Raw genomic sequence first — 23,764 nt, 5'->3', positions numbered from 1 at the left:
GGCTAGCGGAAGATGCCGGAGGACTAAACGGTGTAGTGTTGTGAGAAATTATATATAATAATAATATTTCTTTATTTTTCTCCACAAAAACAGCTTAAAAATAACACTAGATCAGTCAGGTGCATGCAAACTTAAGATATAGTAAATTGTGGAGAACTGGTGCCCATGCTAGGTTCCGAAGAACCTGTATTACGGGTCACCAGGTCTCGCCCATGAGTAAGTTCACTTTGCAAGAAATTGTACTATGCTATTTTACAACAAGTCTGACAGTAACGTCGGATAGTATAACTTCTTGTTATTTGATAAGAACTTAAAAATATTAAATCGAATATCATTTTGATCAATTAATGTGACATTAAAGTGTTTTACTACTTAGACACCATTACGCATTTTATTTTGGATCCAGTAAAATAGCCTATTGTTAATCCATAGTGGAGTGTGATATGAAACTAATAATAAAACTTATACAATACATTCTTCATTTCTTACAATACAGTCTACTTATTAAAAACAGCAATGATTAAGACACCACAACAAACGTTTCCTCGGATTCATCGTATGTCAATGTTGCAACCACTGAGTTAGGACTTTTTTACATTTAAATTTATTGAGGTTATAGATGGATATTATGGAGTTAATTTTTTTATAAAGAAATGGGCCAAGATAGTACAGGAATCTTTTGATAAATTCCGTTTGAGCGGTAGTGATAAAATCCGGAGCCTATCTAAGCATGGGTTGAGGGGAGTAGGGAAATCGTGAATGCTGTTGATTGACTACAACCTGGAGAAAGAGCTGTTTTACTGTTAGCTCGGAATTGAAGCTCTGAGCCCCTAGGCGAAGATACTGAGACTTAAAAGGATCGCACTTTAAAGCCGAATGCTAATTAAGTAAATCCGGTATGCTAATTAAGTATTGTGAATTATTTTTTGTGTATTGAATATATATACTAGCTTTTGACCGCGGCTTCGCTAGCGTTGTTCATTTTCCGGGATGAAAGGTACCCTATGTCCTTCTCCATACTTCAAACTACATGTATGCAAAATTTCAAGAAGATTGGTTGAGTAGATAGAGCGTGAAGAGGTAACAAACAAACATACTATCGCATTTATAATATTAGTACGAATATACCTATGTATTTTTTTAAATGAACACTTATTAGAAAAGCAAACAGAGGTCGTATAATTTAGTACCTCCATTACAGGACCCACAGGTGTTAGGGTCAGTATTCCGGGAATAATTACTTAGGGACCGCATTAGATACATCCCACTACTGAGGAAGGCATATAAACCGATCCTTTTACTGGTTCGCCACTTAAGGGCTGCGGTCGCAAAAGCTTGTGTGTGGTGCGAGTGACAGCGAATACCAAGAACGGTGCGATGAGTCCGACTTCATTGCTTTGTTTGGTCGTAGGCGTCCTTCTAAATCTATGGGTCGTAGCTAGTGGTTAGGTTTGGGGCTGGCTCAATCTGTGTGATTTGTCCTAATATATTTATTTATTTATTATTATTTGTTTACTTACGGACATCCATATCAGGTTTCTCCTTCAACCCAAAAGACCGTGCAACAGCATCCAAATCCATCGTCAACAAAATATGGACAATTTTGAGGGACACATTTCATGGTAATGAAATGATTAGGTACCTCCGTAGCGTTTCGACCGCCGCGGCCGCACGCTCATTACGAAGTACTTACTAAATCCATGGTGGTTATTTTTTTTAGATACTAGATTTTGACATTGTCGTGTGTCAACTAACGTCGAATCTCCAAATTTTAATAATGGTATACAATTCTACATATTTTGTGTTACTTTTATGCACGGAATATAAATTAAAACGGCTTTCAACATATAAAGAAAAATAAAGAAAAGAACGAAAAGATTTGGCAACATTGATATCATAATTAAAATTACATAAAATTTACACTCAGCATTATGTCGCGGACCATGGTGCGGGCCACGACGCTGGTCTTCCGCGAATGCCCCGTAATTTAAAATAATGTAATCTTATACAAATATTTTTCAATTTTCCAATTGTGTCTTCGTTTAGTAATGATTGTGAACGAAGGCAAAAAGTGAAAAAATGAGATGAAATCTCCTTTTTTCATTACCGCTTACACTGCGACCACACGCAAAAGTAGTGACGACAACTGAACCCCTAGTAATTTACGGTTCCGTAGTTCCGTGTGCCTAAAGAAACACTTTATTATACTAGCAACCGGGCTGTTCCCAGAAAACAGTACCTACTACGGTTGAAACTCGACCAGTGCTCTGCTATGTTGTGCTATCTGAAGCTAAGTATAATCATTAAGGCTAATATAATTTCGTCATTTGTTTCTATTGGTCGTTCAATACCCATCTGGATCGCACTTCGCGATCTAAGTCGAGAGAATTTTGTTATTTTTGTCAAATGAAATTCTATATTGTTCGAAGCATAGCTTCGGTTAGCACAGCATAGCAGAGCACTGGTCGAGTTTCAGGCTAACACTAAATGTGGTAGTTTATTTAATACAACATTGCACTGTAAATTGTTCGCGGGATATTTTTCAGTGTGGAAATACGTGTGTTTAAAATCTGTTGAAATTAAATTTATGTGGAGGTAAATTAAATTTTACGGGGCCTTTTGTTGGAGTTCGTAATCTAAAATGGACTTAGTAGCAAATGTTTAGGATGTTTTGTATTAAATTAACACACACATTTTAATTAGTTTTCCAAGTTTGTTAGGATGTAGGGAAATATAATCCTTTTGATTGCGTTGTTTTTTTTAATATACATAATGTAATTATGCGGCATATGACGTTCGGCTACAGAGTTGATAATAAAAAAAAAATCCAATCTCAATATTGTAATTGGATTTTTTATAATTATTCAGGTACCTATATCTTTGAGATTTAAAGAAAAATAAAATTAAAGCAATTTATTCAGTAATCAATATTTGTAGTTAGGGCGAGTAGCGATGTAGCTCTTGATGGTGGGCAGGGCGTGGACGTTCTTGAAAAGTTGCGTGATGTAGGGGTACTGCTGCAGGAAGTCCTTGCTCCACATTCCTTGCACGGACTCCAGGATACCCACGAAATAGAAGTCGGCCCAGGTTAGTTGCTAAAAGAGACGACATAGTTAAAGTAACGCAATTAAAATTCGCTCCCGTGGGAATTTCGGGATAAAAGGTACCCTATAGGTTATATTCTAGCTGTATAACAAATTTCATAACAATACCTCCAGTAGATTTTGCGTAAAAGAGTAACAAATATAAACGCATACATACACACATACATCCTCACAACTTTTGCATGTATAATATTAGTAGGAATTTTTTAAAGAAAAAAAAACTACTGACATTTTGTTACGACCACAGAAGAAATCCTGAAAAACTCATTGAAACATTGCTGGTCTCTATTATGCCAGATGGGGAACTTTCATCCCGGAAAAATTACTGACCTGTGAATAATTCACTCGAGCGGAACCTTGGGATATAACTAGTTTCATAAAATTTACTCACCTTTCCACCCAGGTATCCTCCTTTTTGATGGATGATATCCTCGAATTCATTCAGGTATCTCGGGAACACCACAGTTTCCAATTCCTTTTCATCTTGGTGCTTGCACGAGACATCCTCCTCATGGTACCACTGGTGGACCCCTGGAGATATGAAGTTATAAATAAATGCTGACAATGGATACACTATCGTAACAATACCTACGTTTACTACTAAATAGTTTAGGACTTGGGTTCGAGACATCTATAAAAATAAACACACAACAAAACTATAGAAAACGGATTAGCGTAATCACATGAGGCAGAGCTTATTCAATACGCCTACCCAGCAGGTCGCAAAACCTTGTATAATGTGGCATAAGATAGGAGACAAAACATATAAGCGCATAAAAGCGTAACTTCTCGTCTATTTTGCTCTGATATACGTGTAAGTATTGCATTCCTTTACTTACTACCATTATAAATGGTGAAGTATTGTATTTGTTTGTCCCTTTTTTAAGTTAAAATGAAGCGATGGATTGAGCTGATTTGACTGAGATGGATTGGTGTAGACAGTTAAACAGATAGTTGGAAAGCTGGAGAGTGCCACAAGTTAATTTTTTGATGAAAATACTCACTTGCGCCAAAATCAAAGGTGCTGGCTACAAGGGCGTCCAGCTCAGCAGCCACCAGGTCGTCGGAAGGCAGCAGTCCCACCAGTTTGCCCAAGTAGCGGCAGATGGCCGTGGACTGATGCAGTACTTTATTGTCCACTTCGAGAACAGGCAGCTTGCCGAATGGTACAGCTGAAATAATGTTTTTATATTAATTATATATGAATATATATCTCATCTGAATGTTTCCTGGTTCCTGTCGTCGGTATAGAGTGTCAGAGCATTTGCACGTATATCAACATCAAGCTTGAGAACATCAAGCCAGCACTTCTTGGGTTTACCCCTTCTGCCAATGCCAGGACGAAGGAGCAGCACAGCAAGTATTTCCATTTGTGTCGTATGTTGTGTCTATTCCTCTTCTTATAGTAATATCTTCTCATGGCTAAAGATTGTATTCGGTAGGAATTCAACATTATTTAAACATCTGTCTTGGAAATGTAATTGAGTCGTTGTGTAGGTAAGATATTCCTGATTTCTAGAGTATGATATAATATTCTATTATATAGATTTACTTACTGTTTTGAATTCTTGGCCAGTCTACATTCTTCTTGATGATGATATTTTCATATTTGATTCCACCATAAGCGAACAGGTATCTAATGGGCTCGGCCACCCCCATATAGTCGAAGAACTTCAATTTGTAGATCGGCGCCATTTTTATTAATTTAAATATGCAAGTGTCAACAAGAAAGAAATTGAACGGTTTATATACCTTTCTACGTCCTTATCTCTGTTTTTGCATTTTGTTTTCAAATGAGATTATCTGTTGTTTATTCAATTTAATTATAGTACTTTCCAATGCAATTTGGGGTACGTTCTATCGACTTTTGTTAAATAAATACATACTTAAAGTAATACAAAATAATTAAGAAAATAGCACTCTCCTTTTTGGTCACTCTTTTGAATTATTATTTAGATATTAATATATATATTTTAGATAACATACATTTGTTTCTAGATGTGTGAATCTGATACGTCGATTTCATTTGGTTTAAAAAAAAACCTTTGGGAATGATAGCGTTTATGTTCCATTAGCTAAAAGGTCCTTACCTCTATTTTTGTGTCGGGAATAAAAAACAAAATGAAAACAAATGATACGGAATTATTTGTTTTTACCGAGATAGTCTGACCCTTAGTAACCCCTTTTATCTTATTATTCACCTGCATACACTAAATTAACTGTACTAAGAAGTAATATTTAACTAATATGGATGTAATCAATAACTACCCCACCACAGAATAAACTCCAGGAGTACCGCCTCCGCTGGTACGGCCACGTCTTGCGAAAACCGATCATCATCATCATAATATCGAGGGTGTTATTGCTCTGACACTGGTGTCAGATTTTATTCAAGTCACCTAAAGGCATCTGACATGACTTTTATGACAACTTACCTGCATCTAGTGACGTGTTGCATACACACTAGGGAACTTAACTGTCAAGCAGTGACAGGTTTCCTCACGATGTTTTCCGGAAGCAAGTGGTGATCTATTAAAAACTACTATATATGAATCAGATTGGTATACAAACTCATATGGCACGAGTAGGATACGAACCTAAGACCTTTCCATCCACAGGCGCGTCTTAACCATTACACCACCACCCCTTCAGCGAAAACCGATAAAATTACGTAGGGTAATAATGCCTGGCATGAGGGTCAAACCCTAAAAGTGCTGGCTTGCGGTTAGTCAATGGTTCAACAGCCAAATGTTCTGACAATTAAGAGTTTTTATTTATTTATTTGTCATACTTTTCAACAGTACTTTTAAAACTATAGCTAATCATATCCTCTTATCGTACGTACCGCCAATTACAGATTCTTATTCTGTCGTAGAAAGTGCGATGCAGACGAAATAAATTGTATATTTATTATATAACTGGCTACCTTTTATATAATAAGTAGCAAAAGAGACATGCGGCCCACCTGGTGGTAAGTGGACACCATAGCATAGCCTATGGACGCCTGCAAAACTAGAAGTGACGCACGCGCATTGCCGACTTTGTGGCCCAGTCTTTTGTCACGTTACCTTGTAATTACATTGCCTCTCTGACCTTTCTAACAATGTAAGCACTGTTTGTTTGATGGCTAAAATGTAGTAATACAAAATATTGCCCGAGGCTTCGCTCCAGTGGGAATTTTGAGATAAAATATAGCCTATAACAAATTTGGATAATGCACCTTTCTAATGGAGAAAGAATTTTGGACAATTGGTTCGGTAGTTTCGGAGATTACCTACCTCAAACATACAAACTCACATACGCTTACCTCTTTATTATAATAGTACCTATAGATGAGAATGAGATATCCATGACTTTTGTACCATAGTCTATCTTTAGCAATGATGATATAACACTTGTATTAGATCAACATTAATTCTTGACCGCGGAGAAATGTGACCCCTCTCGTTCCCGTTACACCTCGCACACGTCCCGTTGCGTTAGGTTTCAGTACCGTTAGCAGTTCCATTGTCGTTTCATGTCGAGTTATTGTCATTGCTTATTTTGCACACTGTACTGAATCGCATACTAAATATGCTTTATTGATCCCAGGTCCAAAGCCGTAGTAAATGTGGCCAAGTGATGACCGTGTGTGATGACGAAGTTTAATATATAAATATAAATTTATAAGTATATCAAACTTCGTCTGCGTGTCCCTGCAGCAATATGTATTTGACTTGACAGATTGACTAGTATGTTTTATGGTCACCACACCGATAACCTTCTACTCGTAACGTGGTTATGGTTAAAAAGGTTATCGGCCATAGGAATTTGCCACACTTTCCGAACACGTTATTTTTACATCATTAGATTTCCTGTCTTTAAAAATGTCCAATTTCAAATTATCTTCTTACTCAAGTCGCTAGTTTTTTTCTAACCACACCATTAGTTTTTATTATAAACTTTATACTTTTTTCTTTGGTGAATAAAGTTATTAGGGGAGACCGGGGATGGTTGACTAGTTTTATGTTTGAACCTTAATAACTTTGGAGTTTTAAGATAAACATACCAAAATATTGACTCACATGACTAATTATATATTCTTCTAACTAAAAAAGTTTATTTCATTAACATATATTATTATTTAATTGTAAATTTATAGATTTTTTAAGAGCCCTTACCTTTAGTCTATCTACCCCAAACACGGGGTATGTTGACCACATTAAAGGGGTAAGTTGACCTATGGTGCTGACGATGATGATTTATCAAAACAAATTAAAGAAATCTAATTTAGAAAAGAAAATAAAATAACAAAATTAATAATCATATTATCCCTCTTTAATAAAGACGAATACTTCTTATTTTTTACAACAATTAAGAACATAAATTTATTTAAACTTATCATCTATTTTTGCACTAACAGACTAACAGGCTAACAGAAACACGGACTAACAGAATCAGTGCATTCTATACAAATCGTGTCATCATCATCACTTTCATCTGAATAAGCTGCTGCATCATTATCTTTATTTTTAGCTCCTCTGATACCGTTCTTACCTTTTCCCTTAACCTTAACCTTCCCTTTACATTTTCCTTTCCCCTTTTCCTGACTTTTAGATGTAAGTTTTGCAGTTTTTTTCTTCTTCAAATATTCTGTACACGATTGTTTCTGTTTTAATTCCATAAGTTTTTCTTTTACGTTTGCTTATATTTCTTCGATTTTCTAAACAAGTTAGAGCTTTCGGAAAGGGCATTATGTCTGTTGGATGAATAAAAGAAGTAAAAGGGGTATCAGAAGTTGAAGGCGGTGGAGTCACTCTTTGGTGTTTTTCCAATTGATATTCACTTTCGGCTGTTTGTATACTGAGCTCTTCTCCTGACTCATGCTGTTCAAGAATTGAAGGTGATTCGCAATTAGTACTAGCAGATCTTGAGCGTAATGGCAAAGCAGTAGTCGATTCACTTGAAACAATTGGTTCTTCTGCAGTAATTTCATTATGATGATCAGAAGTGTTGACAATGATAACCATATTATTGAATATATATACAGCAGAATTTGGAAGGGTGATCAAATGTTCAGCTCTGGAAGACCCTGCACTGTCGATATTCTATTCTGGCACTGATGGTATAGCATTTACGTTCGGATTTATGTTCATCCTAGCCGTCGAAGAACCAGCAACATCTTGTGATACTGGCACTGGCCTATCCATCACATAAGCTCCACTAAACTCCGATTCGGGAAATATGTTTTCATTGAGTGGTGATATACCTGCCATACCATAGTAGCAGGCAGAGCTTTCTTGGTTTTGTTTTACTTTGGACACACATTATGGCAAGCTCTTTCCACTATATTTTGGGGTACATCGGATCTCGTTGTTTTTCTCTTATATGTTCTCATTTTCTGTAACAAAATAAAACATACAAAATCAACACATAATGAATTTGTTATCTGTTAGGTATATAGGGGTTGTTTGACTTATTAGTCTACCAGCCCCAAAGAAAACTAGTCAATCAGCCCCAGACGCCATTTTAGATTTTGATCGCATATATATTCTAAACAAACATGCTTAACAGAAAATAAATCTATGTATCGAAAAGAGATATCCTTAAAACTATCTGTGAAATAGGAACAATAAACTTCACAACGTATTTATACACGTGACAACAAAAAGTGTATAGTAGGAAAATAATACTTACGTAGGTCAAAATTCGTTATCTCCGCACCAAACAAAAACGACGCGCGTCGGTTACACGGCACTTCGTACGAATGAGCGGGGCACAGGGCTCGTTCCTTGCGCCTGATTGAAGGTCACGAAACACGTGATGCCGGAGTGTTTTCGACGATTAGTCTACCTACCCCTATAGTCAACCATCCCCGGTCTCCCCTATTATTATTATAAAAAAAAATTACGGTGGAATTATAGAGCGAATAGGACCGCGGTTTCACTGCTCCGTTGCAACAACAATTTGCAGTTGCGTTGATCCGCTGATGGAGCGCATCGCAATACAGCAGAGTTCTACATTTGTTTGAATCGCCGTCACAGCTGATATAGTTAACGGTGATATAGGCAACAACAGCATTCCCAAAGGGGACTGACGTCAGGGAATCGACTGTAAAATCATTGTAAAATCTAATTAATTGTATATTATGTACGTTTAAAAGTGGACCGGATTGGTTTCGGGGCACAGTCGTAAATTTAACCGAAAGTGCGCTCAGATAAGAGAGAGAAGTCGCGAGCAACAGCTAATAAAATGCGTGATACTTATACGTAACCGAGTTTTTTCTCGATATATTTAAATTTTATCCAGTCATTATTGCGCAATATATCAGTTTGTTATCAAATAATAAAACATTTACCGAAGTAATATATAACGGTACATTTTGGCCATAACCTTCAGTTAACGGGCAGCTGTGATATCAGTTAAAATGGCGAAAAAACTGCAATACTTCCATTTGAACGGATTAGCCGAGTCTATCAGATACATCTTACATTACACAGGACATAAGTTCGAAGACGTAAGATACGAGCTAGCCAGCTGGCCTATCAAGGAAGTCAAAGATGGTATGTATTTTTTTTATAATATACTTACATCTATACTATTATTATAATGAGGTAAGCGTTTGTGAGGATAGAGTATGTATGAGGCGGTTAATCTCCGAAACTACCGAACCGATTTCAAAAAATCTTTCGTGTTGGTCCCATAATGCCAAAAGGGCTTACCATTTTTTAAATATAAATTCTTATCAGTAATATAAACAACAATAGGAAATATATACTCGTATTTTCGTCGTATGAGCATCTTCTTCGTTACGCTTTTCCTGAACAGTTAAATTTCTCTTATAATTTTGACTCCTTACCAAAAATTGTTCGGCCACGAGAACGAAGTTGCGGGCATCAGCTAGTCGGTAATATAATAATGCAAGTACCCAACAAAGTACTTGGTCAAAAGGTATACTGAAACATATTATGAATGTGATCGAGTGCTGAATATGAGTGAATATAAAATGCTTTGCCTGATTAACAGTTAGGTTTTATTTCCAGCTCTTCCATTTGGTCAACTCCCTCTGTATGAGGAAGGCAACCGAAAGCTGAATCAGTCCTTAGCCATCGCCCGTTACATCGCCAGCCAGACTGGTCTCCTCCCCTCCGACCCCTGGGAACAGGCTGTGTTGGACTCCGCTGCCTTGAACGTAAACGACTTTTTTGCGAGTGAGTATGACATCATCCCTCCCATGGCTTAGATTTAATTATAAAACAAAGAACATTTTAATAATTTGTTCTAATTTTGAAGTATTTAATAAGACTTGTTATGTACTGGCCGGAATTAATTTCCGTGATTTTATCTGTATAAATTTTAGCATTAATTTAAATCTGGAATGTAATCGTCCAATATGTGGTGTCAATCCTGTAATAAATCCACTGATAACACGTTACACGTATTATGATATGGCGACCATAAGGTCACCATGTTATGTCATTCTTATCACTGGATGATAATGACCTCAAAAATATGAAGCTACTGCTCTCATATCCACACAGAATTTGTATTATTTCATAAATTATATAGTTAGTAGATGGATAGGGATTGATATAGATAAACAATTCCGACTCCATTTTCATAAAACAAAGAAAAACAATTGTGACATATAAAATACATATTTATATCGCGCCTGCCAAAATGACAATAATTATTATAACGATATTTATTTACATTATCAATTTGTACATTTAGAAAGGAAATTAGGTCACGTTATTGAAGAATAGTTTAAATGTTTGTATTGTTATTTGTATCAATAACTAACATTTTAGAGTCTGTTCGATAAAATCGTAATAGTAATTAGTGGAAACTTGATTGGTTTTTGTAATAGTTACATTGAATTGTTTTTCTATATAACTGTTGGTTTCCCAAATAAAAAAAAATGTAAATAGATAAAGTTACAACACTCTCAATTTCCAGAGGTGGGCGTGTACATCAAGGAGACAGACCCAGTGAAGAAGGAACAGGTTAAGAAGGAGCTTCTAACAGAGACTGCTGATTACTATCTGTCCAGGTTCGAGAAGCAGCTGAAGGCTAACAAGGGATTCTTTGGTGGAAAGGTACCATTTTTCCAATCATTTGGGCCTAGAATTAAACTAAACTGCTTAGGTCCATCGAATGTGATAATTATGGGTACCTATATCGTGAATAACTCTCATAGAATGGGCGATCATATTCGATGTGTATGAGTCTTTAGATTTTGATTAATGTATGTACACAAACTGAGACAGACAGAGTGCGTTATCATTATCATGCAACGGAGTCCATTGTGGTCGCTCGTCAACTGTTGGCACTTTTGTACTTATAACTAAAGTGTTTTAGAAAAGTTATTTCGGTTCTGTTCATAAAGGATCAGATATATTTTTTAAATTAATTATTTTATTTTCCGTTCAGATCCGCTGACTTTTTCAACACATTTTTAGGACTGCCGACAAAAAAAAAATGTTTGAAGTATTAAATAAAGATTTAGTCCTGAGACTTATTAGTCCGTTTTTTTCTATATCAAAACTTTTAATTTAAATTTGCCGTTCAAGTTAATCACGCTTAAGTGGGTTGCACCAGTCAACGTTGGTGTTAACTTTCTGCTGTCTAGAAAAACACAAAGTACGCCATTTTGTGTAACGTCAAAGTTGACCGGTGCAACTGACCCTTTAACAAAGAAGATAACATTTTTGCAACTCACCATCATTTTTAACCTCCGACGCAAAAGAGGGGTGTTATAAGTTTAACGTGTCTGTCTGTGTATTTATCTGTGGTATCGTAGCTCCCAAACGGATGAACCGATTTTCATTTAGTTTTTTTTGTGTTGTAGATAATTTTATCTCGAGTGTTCTTAGCCATGTTTCATGAAAATCGGTTCAACCGTTCAAAAGTTGTAGCGAAATAAATACTGAAAGTCAGGGGTTTTTTAATTAGTCTAACAAATAAACTCGTTAAGCTAAGAATCTCAATGTACTTCTGTTTTCCAGTTGACCTGGGCCGACTTCGTGCTAGTCGGAATTATTGAGACTGCCAACTTGTTCCTCAATGCTCAGGTTGAGAAGAAGTACCCTTCGATCATCGCCCTCATCAACCACATTCGCTCCCTTCCCGGAGTCAAAGAATATATCGCCACCAGAAAGCCATACTCTGTCTAGGTTAAAATAAATTTATTTGAAGATCTTAAGATATCACAGTAAAATCTTATTTTAAGTTTTTGTTTGTTTTATTTTTGTACCGTGTGGTTTCCGCCTTAGGGATATAATGTTTTTAGAACTGTTAGCAAAAATTACAATCTGTAAGAGTAGGTATTGACGTCATCTTAAAATCAAAGCCACATTTAAAAAAAATCTGAGTTTATTTGAGGCATCACACATGGGATAAGCGGGTAAAGAACAAATATAATACTATTACAATTGAAAAGCTAGTTTAATGAATATCATCGAAAAATTAAATCTTTTTGACGGAAATTATCCAGATTTATTTAAACGCCTAATACACAAACGTTGGCAAACATAATTATAAATAGATATTTTTGCTCGAATATTTATATTTATTTATTTAAGAATATTTGATTTTGAGTAGGTCACGAATATGCTATTTGTACTTAGAAATGAAACCGACTGATAAATATTATTTAATGATAAATTTATTATTTGTATAAAACTGCGTAAAGTTATCTTATCAAGCAAAATTGCCTAATAAGAGTATTGAATATGATACGAGTGGTACTATCAACAACACAAACTTGTTTTAAAATTTTTACATTTAAAATACACACAGCGCCATCTAGAGTTTTTATTGCAAAGTTTTTTTTATTAGCATTAAGCGCCACCTATAATAGGATAGGTACAGGGTTTTTACAAATCCCACGGGAACAATAGTTTTTTCCCAGATGAATGGTACCTTATGTCCTTTTCCATGCTCTTAATTATATATATGCGACATTTCAAGAAGATGGTTGAGTATATAGACAACGCGTGAAGAGGTAAATTTATTACCTGGTTGCAATAAACTAACCTAAAAATCTTATCGATTATGTAATAAGCGTATTACCGTGGTTCAAGATTATAATGATCAGCAAAGAGCTAAATTGTGAATTCTAATATTATCGCATGATAGCATAGATTTTTTATCTGATTGTGAATCATGGGACAGATATATAATATGCCTTTAGTATTCTATCGTAATACTCAGAAAGAAGAGCTTAGTGTAGCAATATGGACAGAAAACTGACTTATTTTCATTTAAATGGATATGCAGAATCAATCAGATATATGTTGCATTATGCGGGACTGGAATTCCAAGACATAAGATTAGAGAGAGCAAGTTGGCCTATCAAGGAAATTAAAGACGGTAAGTCTACACAACATTTTGTTAAGACTTCAACCTACCTATTTGACATAAATTTATTATATAAATTGTTATATAAATAGCACGAACATGCATACAATTTCCAAAACTTGTGCAAACATTCTTTTCGGTCTTTCCAAGATTGGTAAAATGCTTGCTCTGAATTTGTTCCTCGATATTCGTTTGTTTTTTTAATTTGTAGCGAAATAAATACTGAAATTCAGGGGTTTTTTAATTAGTCTAACAAATAAACTCGTTAAGCTAAGAATCTAAATTTACTTTTGTTTTCCAGTTGACCTGGGCCGACTTCGTGCTAGTCGGAATTATTGAGACTGCCAACTTGTTCCTCAATGCTCAGGTTGAGAAGAAGTACCCTTCGATCGTCGCCCTCATCAACCACATTCGCTCTCTTCCCGGAGTCAAAGAATATATCGCCACCAGAAAGCCATACTCTGTCTAGGTTAAAATAAATTTATTTGAAGATCTTAAGATATCACAGTAAAATCTTATTTTAAGTTTTTGTTTGTTTTATTTTTGTACCGTGTGGTTTCCGCCTTAGGGATATAATGTTTTTAGAACTGTTAGCAAAAATTACAATCTGTAAGAGTAGGTATTGACGTCATCTTAAAATCAAAGCCACATTTAAAAAAATTCTGAGTTTATTTGAGGCATCACACACAGTATAAACGGGTAAAGAACAAATACAATACTATTATAATTGAAAAGCTAGTTTAATGAATATCATCGAAAAATTAAAACTTTTTGATGGAAATTATCCAGATTTATTTAAACGCCTAATACACAAACGTTGGCAAACATAATTATAAATAGATATTTTTGCTCGAATATTTATATTTATTTATTTAAGAATATTTGATTTTGAGTAGGTCACGAATATGCTATTTGTACTTAGAAATGAAACCGACTGATAAATATTATTTAATGATAAATTTATTATTTGTATAAAACTGCGTAAAGTTATCTTATCAAGCAAAATTGCCCAATAAGAGTATTGAATATGATACGAGTAACTATCAACAACACAAACTTGTTTAAAACTTTTACATTTAAAATACACACAGCGCCATCTAGAGTTTTTATTGCAAAGTTTTTTATGTAATAAGCGTATTAATTACCGTGGTTCGAGATTATAATGATCAGCAAAGAGCTGAATTGTGAATTCTAATATTATCGCATGATAGCATAGATTTTTTATCTGATTGTGAATCATGGGACAGATATATAATATGCTTTTAGTATTCTATCGCAATACTCATAAAGAAGAGCTTAGTGTAGCAATATGGACAGAAAACTGACTTATTTTCATTTAAATGGATATGCAGAATCAATCAGATATATGTTGCATTATGCGGGACTGGAATTCCAAGACATAAGATTAGAGAGAGCAAGTTGGCCTATCAAGGAAATTAAAGACGGTAAGTCTACACAACATTTTGTTAAGACTTCAACGTACCTATTTGACATAAATTTATTATATAAATTGTTATATAAATAGCACGAACGTGCATACAATTTCCACAACTTGTGCAAACATTCTTTTCGGTCTTTCCAAGATTGGTAAAATGCTTGCTCTGAATTTGTTCCTCGATATTCGTTTGTTTTTTTAATTTGTTGTGACTATGGTTTTAAGTTCTGTTAAATAAATTATTTGTTTTTATGTTTTAACTTTGATTATATTAACAGCCCTTCCATATGGCAGATTACCAGTTTACGAAGAGGGTGATCGCAAATTGACACAATCCCTGGCTATTGCCCGCTACATCGCCAGCCAGACAGACCTACTGCCCACAGACCCCTGGGAGCAGGCTGTATTGGACGCTGCAGTTCTGAATGTTTACGAGTTAATTCCTAGTGAGTAGTTACATTAATAATATTAGGTATCCTATTCCTAATCCTAACTAATATTACAAATGCGAAAGTAAATTTGTTTGTTTGTTACTTCTTCATGATTTATGTACAACCAACCGTGTTGAAAGTATGGAATTGTAGTTTGAAGTATGGAGAAGGACATACCTTTCATGTCGGAAAATTATGGCGGCAAATCTAGCTAGCTAGTTATACCTCCATAATCTAAGATTCTTAACATGTTCTTAGTCTATTTGAGCATTTCATTAGAATGGAGTCTGCATTAGATGGGCGGATAGTTCCTCTCAGGACAATCACTTTGTAATATCACTACATAGGAAAAATACAAAGCCGCTTTCTGCTGTCTCACCCTATGTACCTATGTAGTTAGATCTTCAAAATTACGCGGATTTTGATGCGGGTTCTTTTAATAGATTGTGTTTCAAGAGAAATATGTGTTTAAGCCAAACGAAGCGGTATAGACCGCTGGTTTATTAAATTTTGGTTTAAAATTAGATACAAATAATTATTTAATAATTTCTTGTGAATAAGGGCATAAAATATGTCAAGTTCTTTGAGCAACGTCATAAATTTACAGAATTGGCTGCATTTATTACGGCAAATGGACCAGAGAAGAAGCATCAGGCGAAAGAAGAATTTCTGACAGGGGCAAGAGATTACTACTTATCAAGATTTGAGGAGGAACTCAAAGCTAACAATGGATTCTTTGGCGGGAAGGTTCGCCTATTATGTCAAATTATTAATTTAAAAATAAAATATAATTTTAAAACTTTCTTCGATAAAGTACAATTACTTTATCCTATGCCTAAGTGTTAAATATTTTGACGTATTGTTGTATTGTAAGCATACATGTATATGTTGTATATGATCTGGACAGGTATATACACAAGAAAGAAAGGCATATGTAAAGGGCATGTAGTAGTAACCAGAATTCGGAACATTCATGATACTGATGATATATTACTTACCATAACCATTAAATTATACTGGGTTACTGGTATCACACGCTAAACCTCCTAAAGACTACTTGGGTACACCAAAACAAGCAACTTTTATTCAACGACTTTTCGTGATTCGTATATACTTTTATTTTTCTTATAAAAAAATATATGTATACTTTTATTTTTCTTAAAAAAAATACAATTTAATTTGCGATTCTACACATCTTAACTCTATGTAATAGCTAAGCGACACGAGACAGTTCAGTAGCGTTACGTAGCGGAATCGAATATAGAGTTAACGTTTTATAGAAATGACATTACAACTGAAAAAATGTTTTATTTTGTATTTTTTTACGTTTAGACAAAAGTCATAGAACAAAATCTTACTCGCTGTGTACCTTATGCACCTTTGGAAGGTTATGCGTTAGATATCAGTAACCCTGTATATTGTAGATACTTTTAGAAAAAAAAAATGTATTCAGTTCACGCTTTTCCCGCAGTTTCACCAGGGGAATTTCCCTTAGAATGTGTAAGTAACTCAAGTCAATAACACAATCGATATTCTCGACTTTGTTGAATTCTTCTTCTTATTCACATCAATGCAATGGGCCTGCGAAGTGGGTAATGGCCCATATTCCTCATCCATCCGTAAGGAAGGCATATACTCCAACATTGAAGACTAAGTCTAACTGGCTATTGATGATGATGAAAAATGATTAGGATAAAAGGTTAATTTTGTTTTTCAGCTTACATGGGCAGACTTCGTTTTGACAGGAATCATCGAGTGTGCCAACCTGTTCCTCGAAGCAGAGATTGAGAAGGAATACCCAACTATTGATACTCTTGTGAAGCACATCAGATCTTTGTCTGGTGTGAAGGAATATATTGCTGCCAGGAAGCCATATTTTAATTATAGTCTTTAGACCACAGGCGTTGATAATAAATATTTTTTAAATAAATCAAAATCAAATCATTTATTCAGAAATTAGGCTTTCACAGGCACTTTTTCACGTCATATTCTAAATTAAATGATGTTTACCAAAGCTACAAACTACTAGCATTTCGGAACGACCACTGCTGAGAAGAAATGCTGAAAGAAACTCATTCAAACAGTGTTGGTCCCTATTATGCCAGAAGGGCTTACCAATTTTTATATATAAATGTATGTATAATTTTTTGTCAGTAATATAACAATGTAAGTACACAATAATGTACATGGTCAAAAGGTATACTGAAACATATTATGATTGTGATCAAGTGCTGATGAAAGGAAAATATATATACCTATATATATGTATAATTAACCAAACAAAAAAAACTTTTAATAAAAGATCGAGCTGACCAGTTACCCCCGGCAGCACCCGTTCACGAGTTGACGCGTGAGTCAGCCATCGCGAAGCTCAACCACAATAGAGGGAACCTCCCGACCCGATCCACGACGCCGCCACCGGTTTGACCATTTGAGTGTGCATGACATACTCGATCTCCATAATCTAACATAATAGATACCTATGTTACTTTCAGACACTTGAAGATCACAAATCACGTATATGTTTTACAAGTAAATGTAATACAGTTTATTCATTTATTTTTAAACAGTAGCATTAGATATTACCATCACATGGTCTCTACTATTTATGACTAAACCTAAACTTAGTAGTTTTTAAAAGTTAACCTAATGGCATGATAAAATTTAAATTTAATTTTAATATTTACTAGGTATAGCTATTATAGTGTTCGATCAAATATTTCGTATTGATTTTAGTCATAATTCTCTTTCAGTCAGTTTTATTCATCGTAATCTCAAAATTGACAATAAAATGATTATTTCTTTTAAAAAAATAAGATTAGAGTTTAGTCAATACAATTCTATAGTTGTATATAGTCAGAATGATTACAATAGGTACTATTATTCATTTCTATAATATATAATATATTATATTATATAAAATATAATATATTAAAAATTCAATTTATATTAGGTCCTTGTATATGAAATTAACGTTTTGTGGTACTGGCCACTTTAATCACAAATTTCTCCTCTTTGGTTAGGAATTCCAAATTCAAATTTATACAGCTATTTACACATGTATTTGTGTTTTTTTTTTAGTAAAGGGATTAATGGATTACCTATGAGATTGGCAAAAGTGCATAGATAATAATGGTTCTTATTTTGATTAAATAAATATATTATATTAAAAAATATTCGACTTTTTGTTCCTCTTATACCAAACGCCAATTTCATATGTAAGGACCTAATATAAATGGATTTTCGAATTTTGAGCGTCAAAATGGAATAATAAAAATCACACTAGTCCAATAAGTAATAACCTTCACACAAAGAAACTTGAGGCTGGCAAAAAGTAGAATGATCTCATCCTATTAACGTCCGCGACGCGTAATCAACAACAATAACAGATACGTGGCAACATGATAAAAGTTCACTCAATTCTATCAAGTCATCCTAAATATAAATAAATAAATATAAATAAATAAATATATTGAGACGAATCACACAGATTGAGCTAGCCCCAAAGTAAGTTCGAGACTTGTATTATGGGATACTAACTCAACGATACTATATTATATAATAAATACATATATAAATAAACATCCAAGACCCGGGCCAATCAGAAAAAGATCATTTTCCATTATGACCCGACCGGGGATCGAACCCGGGACCTCTCGGTTCAGTGGCAAGAACCTTACCACTGCGCCACCGAGGTTGTCAAAACAACAAAATCCTAATACAACATAATATCTGTTTGTACTTTATCAACAAACATAATATTTTGAACAGGTCCAAATTATTTCCTATCTCATTCACGAAATATCATATAAAAACGGGATTGTTTTAATTCTCGTGTCATTGTTTAAATGAACAGAAAGCGGTATTATTTTGGAATGAATGGACTTGCAGAGTCCATAGGTATATGTTGTTACTAAAGGGATAAAATTTGAAGATATTAGATATGATAGAAGCAGTTGGCCGATCGATCGATCAAAAACGATCAAAAACTTGGGAAATAAGGAAAGTTCTTTGATGAAATTGACATTCATCTAGCTATAAAGCTGCTAATGATTTATTACAAAATAATGAGACAATATATAAATTATAATGTAACTACAAATATATATATAAATTATATATATATATATATATATATATATATATATATATATATATATATATATATATATATATTTGTAGTTACATTATAATTTATATATACTACACATGAATGGACATTTGAATCAAACACTCTGAGCCCCATCAGGCTAGATTGAGGCCAAACCATGTAACTCGTACTCAAATTTCTAATAAATGTAAAACATTTGTATCAGTTAAGTAGGTTCTTTCTAAATAACCTACTTAACAAGTACATACTTCCTTTTGTGACCCGTGTTATATGACTTATGTTTTTTTTTTATAAATAAATATATTAGGACAAATTACACAGATTGAGCTAGCCTCAAAGTTCTAGACTTGTGTTATGGGATACTAACTCAACGATACTATATTTTATAACATATACATATATAGATAAACATCCAAGACCCGGGCCAATCAGAAAAAGATCATTTTCCATCATGACCCGACCGGGGATCGAACCCGGGACCTCTCGGTTCAGAGGCAAGCACTTTACCACTGCGCCACCGAGGTCGTCACATGTTCAGCAGTAGGTAAAATGTTCAGGATTAGGTTAAATGGTTTAGGAAATTAGTTCATTTCTAGAAGATGTCGGTGATAACATTGTAGCAGAAATTCTATTTTTTGAGCCGAATACATTATTTGAAACATATTCAGATTATGGAGTAACAATAACATTTTGACAATAGCTCTCCCGTATGGAGGAATGCAGTTGTATTAAGAGGGAGACTGCAAGCTGAATCAGTATATAGCCATTGCTTGTTACATCGCCAGTCTGACTGATCTGATGCCTTCCGACCCCTGGAGTCAGGCCGAGTTGGATGCTGCTGCCTTGAAGGTATACTATATGTTGATAAGTGGGTAGTAGATCAGGTTGACATATCTTCAAACTAACGCCGAAAGACATTCTTTTGGTAATAGATATTTTTTTTGAATGTAATTTTTTGAGCCCAGACAAATATAAATTATGGATCAAATAGTCCGGAAGATATGAAGAAAAATATATACATTTTGCATTTTTGATAATAATTAACTATAGTATAATCATCCATCAACAATGTTAAAGTTTTTTTAAAAAGAGACTACTTTCAAACTAGCTTTTGCTCGCGGCTTCGCCCGCGTGAATTTCATAACAAAATCTCAGTAATTTTTTTATCGCATACTCTGTAAGACTGGTAAACATATATGATTCAAATTCGCATTTTTTCTCATCTTTAGTTCAATTTTCTGTTTCCCGCTTGTCTTGTCCCGTAAACTTGTCCAATTCCGTTTCCTGCTATGTAATGTAAAGTAGATATCCCGCACCGTTTCGTACATATTGTGCCATCATGTTTTTTGCAATGTGTCCCGTTTTTCCATGACGTTTTACGTTCCGGTTTTATAATAACCACAAACGTAAATTAAACATTTTTTGTATTTACTATTACTGTTATTTACTACAAAAAGTAAGTGTGCCAATTTTCAGCTTTTTATCTTGAAAATTGTATTAATTCCCACACAATCTTTCACCCCCCTTATAAAGGGGTTCAGGGTTAATTTTCAGAAAAATCTGAAAAACGTATTCATTACTTTGTTGTCAAAATCTAAAAATCCAAATTTTGAAGTCACTAACTTCAACGGTGTAGAACTTTCATATTTACAGTTTTCACCCCTTTCACCCCCTTCGGAGTAGAATTTCCAAGAATACTCTCTTAGTGCTCACCTACACTCACCTACATGCCAAATTTCAGCTTCCCGCCCATCAGTTTCGGGTGTACGTTGCCTGTCAGTCAGTCAGTCAGTCAAGAGTTTTATACTGATATATTGATACATACTGGGCCCATTATATCTATATCAGACTTTAATCGATAAAAACAATTTGTTTATATTCTGTTTACACATTTCTACAAAAATTTAAAGTAAATCGGCTCCGTGGATTGTTATTTTAATTTTCCCCCTCATTTTCCGGAATTAAATGTCTATAAGATTTTGATTCATAATTAATTTTTCAATTATCCTACGGGAACCTGACTATTTACCGGGATGATATCTAAGATGTTAACCCGGTATATAAGGTACCTACATACCAAATTTCAAGCAAATCGGTCCAGCAGATTTCGAGTGATGCGCGTTCAGACACACACACAGCAGACAGACAAAAATTTCCAAAACTATATTTTCGTCATCTATATCAGTAACTAAGTATATTCCATGAAGAATTAAAAAATATATATCCAATGTACAAATTTGGCCTTTCTTCAATTTTATTACATGTATTGATGATGATGTTTCCTAGTATATTATTTTTATAATAAATCTTCTGGATTTGGAACATTCAGACTAGAAACAGACCCAGTGAAGAAAGAGGAAGCGAGACAAGTGTTTCTGAACGAGACAGCTGACTTTTATATGTCAAGGATTTAAAAGCTAACAACGGGTTCTTTGGGGGAAAGGTAAATAAATGTATGAAATTTAAATTTTAAATAATGGATATTCCTGAAATCGTATAATAACGAAACTCAAAGGCACGAGATAATATATATATATATAGCTTGAAGCTTGTTTCCAAAGTGGTCAGAATCATGGTGTAATGAACACTGTGTGTATTATTTCAGAGACGTCTCTTACACGATCGAAACCTTCTGTTGTTCTTTTGTTGCCTTTTCGATATTTCCTTTTTTTACTATATTTCTTATATCGCATTCTTCCATCTCAGAACTAATATTTCAGGACGGACTTTTATTAACAAAACATTGAAACAATGATTTTCAGCTTTTCTGAGGTGACTTCATTATAATGGGTGTCGTTGAGATACTGGACCAATAGGACCAATAGGTCGAGGAATACCTCGAAGAAGAAATTGAGAAGAATTACTCCACCATAATCGCTCTCAAGAACCATATCAGATCAGCCGCATATTAGGGAATACATTTCCACAAGAAAACTATATACTTAATAATTAACTAATTATATGTAGGTTATCTAATAAAGAATTTTTTAAAAATTTACCTATTGAAATCATCGTTTCCATATTATGAGGTTTACTTGTGTAATTTGAGAGTAGAAATTTATTACGACTGTAATGTTTTATCGACTCGAGTTTTCAATGAATAAGATTTGTGATGAAACTTTTCATTTTATCATATGATTGAAAAGTTAAAAGCCATCTCCACTATATCCATAACTAGCTATATTTGGTATTAAATGAAGTAATTACTATTGTTGGTAATAAAATCAGTTAATTACGAGAGATTATAGATGAAGACAAAGTTCACAAAATCTATGATCATATAATAAAATAAAGTTTGCCTTGATGTCACATACCTACTACACTAAAATAATAATGACTATGGTGACCTTGCGCCAGAATATCATCAAGGTCATTCATTGAATACGATTACTCACCACGTGGGGTAAAATAAGTATGGAAAATGCAAATCAGCGTTAATAATGACTGATGAATCAATCAGGATATTAAATAGAAAAGAAATAAAAATACAGTAACACGACATAGTAACAAAAACTGCAAAGTCATCTTTATGACCTAAATGTTTTATCGTTTTCGTTGAAATTGTATTATTTTTAGGTATTGTTAATCACAATGATAGTCTAACACAAATGTTGCTTGAGATCGTCAAGGATGATATGCGTGCACGGATGATATGCTCCTTGACCAGGTCTGACAACCAGGGATGGCGACGACAATCTAAAATAGCGAACCCTGGGCACCGACGCTCAACGGCTGGGAAGAAACCGGGTACTTGCTCAGATGAGAGAGAGAGGGGAGTAAGCCAGAGAGAGAGATCGGAATACAAAATTAATTTCATTTATGCCTATTCATGATTTGGGTCATGGCGACAACTTCAACGATTTAGAACGATTTTCGATGATGATATGAATATATCAACATCAGCGGTTGATATATTCATATCATCATCGAAAAGTTAAAAAATGATATTTAGATGAACTATAATAAAATATTTAATATGGTCCTTAAAAATTTTCCCTACAGAATTAGAATAAAGCAACAAGAGAAAAAAATTGAATTAGCACAAAATGTTTCCAACAATTTATAAGGTTGGAAGAATTTTATTTTAAAGAAAGACTTACATAAATTTTACAAAGCAAATCTTTTTACTGTTTATAATATATATAACACTTTACCTTATCTGTAATATTTGGTGATAATATAACCAAATATTACAGATAGGTGATAATATCACCAAATATTACAGATATGATAAGGTGTATTAGTTGTATATTTGTACCACAATCAATATATCAAACAGATTTTTATTGATAAAATAAGGTGATTCAAAGGTAAAAATATATAACAGCCGTTACGTTCGCTA

At 34.1% G+C, this 23,764-nt stretch overlaps 4 protein-coding genes and 1 long non-coding RNA gene across 6 annotated transcripts; 3 read left to right on the top strand and 2 right to left on the bottom strand.

Annotated features, from left to right (window-relative positions):
* Positions 1 to 2,898: 2,898 nt before the first annotated feature.
* LOC128672237 (glutathione S-transferase-like) lies at positions 2,899 to 4,830 on the bottom strand. Its single transcript, XM_053749252.2, has 4 exons — positions 4,661 to 4,830; positions 4,109 to 4,276; positions 3,496 to 3,635; positions 2,899 to 3,095 (listed from the first exon to the last, which is right to left on the bottom strand). The coding sequence occupies exons 1-4, from the start codon at positions 4,797 to 4,799 to the stop codon at positions 2,925 to 2,927; spliced, it is 618 nt and encodes a 205-aa protein (XP_053605227.1). The 5' UTR covers positions 4,800 to 4,830; the 3' UTR covers positions 2,899 to 2,924.
* A 2,569-nt stretch (positions 4,831 to 7,399) lies between these two features.
* On the bottom strand, positions 7,400 to 8,976 carry LOC128672242 (uncharacterized). The gene is made up of 2 exons (XR_008404938.2): positions 8,781 to 8,976; positions 7,400 to 8,484 (listed from the first exon to the last, which is right to left on the bottom strand). It is a non-coding gene; the product is annotated as an uncharacterized LOC128672242 (long non-coding RNA).
* Positions 8,977 to 9,468: 492 nt separating this feature from the next.
* On the top strand, positions 9,469 to 12,317 carry LOC128672240 (glutathione S-transferase-like). The gene is made up of 4 exons (XM_053749256.2): positions 9,469 to 9,646; positions 10,127 to 10,294; positions 11,043 to 11,182; positions 12,092 to 12,317. The coding sequence occupies exons 1-4, from the start codon at positions 9,511 to 9,513 to the stop codon at positions 12,257 to 12,259; spliced, it is 612 nt and encodes a 203-aa protein (XP_053605231.1). The 5' UTR covers positions 9,469 to 9,510; the 3' UTR covers positions 12,260 to 12,317.
* Positions 12,318 to 13,270: 953 nt separating this feature from the next.
* LOC128672668 (uncharacterized) lies at positions 13,271 to 13,972 on the top strand. Its single transcript, XM_053749962.2, has 2 exons — positions 13,271 to 13,477; positions 13,747 to 13,972. Exons 1-2 carry the CDS (start codon positions 13,322 to 13,324, stop codon positions 13,912 to 13,914), a joined length of 324 nt encoding a protein of 107 aa, XP_053605937.1. The 5' UTR covers positions 13,271 to 13,321; the 3' UTR covers positions 13,915 to 13,972.
* Positions 13,973 to 14,704: 732 nt separating this feature from the next.
* Positions 14,705 to 17,353, top strand: LOC128672236 (glutathione S-transferase-like). Of its 2 annotated transcripts, none has more exons than XM_053749251.2 (4): positions 14,705 to 14,890; positions 15,159 to 15,326; positions 15,919 to 16,058; positions 17,057 to 17,240. In XM_053749251.2, exons 1-4 carry the CDS (start codon positions 14,755 to 14,757, stop codon positions 17,129 to 17,131), a joined length of 519 nt encoding a protein of 172 aa, XP_053605226.1. In that variant the 5' UTR covers positions 14,705 to 14,754; the 3' UTR covers positions 17,132 to 17,240. The 2 variants fall into 2 exon arrangements, with proteins under 2 accessions (XP_053605226.1, XP_053605225.1); XM_053749250.2 differs by having other exon boundaries at positions 14,706 to 14,890; positions 17,029 to 17,353.
* Positions 17,354 to 23,764: the final 6,411 nt, after the last annotated feature.

The sequence above is a fragment of the Plodia interpunctella genome, chromosome 9 (assembly GCF_027563975.2).
Source record: "Plodia interpunctella isolate USDA-ARS_2022_Savannah chromosome 9, ilPloInte3.2, whole genome shotgun sequence".
Lineage (NCBI taxonomy): Eukaryota > Metazoa > Arthropoda > Insecta > Lepidoptera > Pyralidae > Plodia > Plodia interpunctella.
The sequence above is the reverse complement of the archived record's forward strand: the minus strand, read 5'-3'. Positions and strand labels throughout refer to the sequence as shown.

Excerpts from the sequence above, each read along its gene's own strand:
- LOC128672237 (XM_053749252.2), bottom strand. The coding sequence starts at position 4,799 with ATGGCGCCGATCTACAAATTGAAGTTCTTCGACTATATGGGGGTGGCC. Across the intron at positions 4,277-4,660 it reads CTGGCCAAGAATTCAAAACA|CTGTACCATTCGGCAAGCTG; the intron begins GTAAGTAAATCT and ends ACATTATTTCAG. Across the intron at positions 3,096-3,495 it reads GAGGATACCTGGGTGGAAAG|CAACTAACCTGGGCCGACTT; the intron begins GTGAGTAAATTT and ends CGTCTCTTTTAG.
- LOC128672240 (XM_053749256.2), top strand. The coding sequence starts at position 9,511 with ATGGCGAAAAAACTGCAATACTTCCATTTGAACGGATTAGCCGAGTCT. Across the intron at positions 10,295-11,042 it reads CGTAAACGACTTTTTTGCGA|AGGTGGGCGTGTACATCAAG; the intron begins GTGAGTATGACA and ends CTCAATTTCCAG. Across the intron at positions 11,183-12,091 it reads AGGGATTCTTTGGTGGAAAG|TTGACCTGGGCCGACTTCGT; the intron begins GTACCATTTTTC and ends TCTGTTTTCCAG.
- LOC128672668 (XM_053749962.2), top strand. The coding sequence starts at position 13,322 with ATGGACAGAAAACTGACTTATTTTCATTTAAATGGATATGCAGAATCA. Across the intron at positions 13,478-13,746 it reads GTAAGTCTACACAACATTTT|TTGACCTGGGCCGACTTCGT; the intron begins GTTAAGACTTCA and ends TTTGTTTTCCAG.
- LOC128672236 (XM_053749250.2), top strand. The coding sequence starts at position 14,755 with ATGGACAGAAAACTGACTTATTTTCATTTAAATGGATATGCAGAATCA. Across the intron at positions 14,891-15,158 it reads TATCAAGGAAATTAAAGACG|CCCTTCCATATGGCAGATTA; the intron begins GTAAGTCTACAC and ends TTATATTAACAG. Across the intron at positions 16,059-17,028 it reads ATGGATTCTTTGGCGGGAAG|CTTACATGGGCAGACTTCGT; the intron begins GTTCGCCTATTA and ends TTTGTTTTTCAG.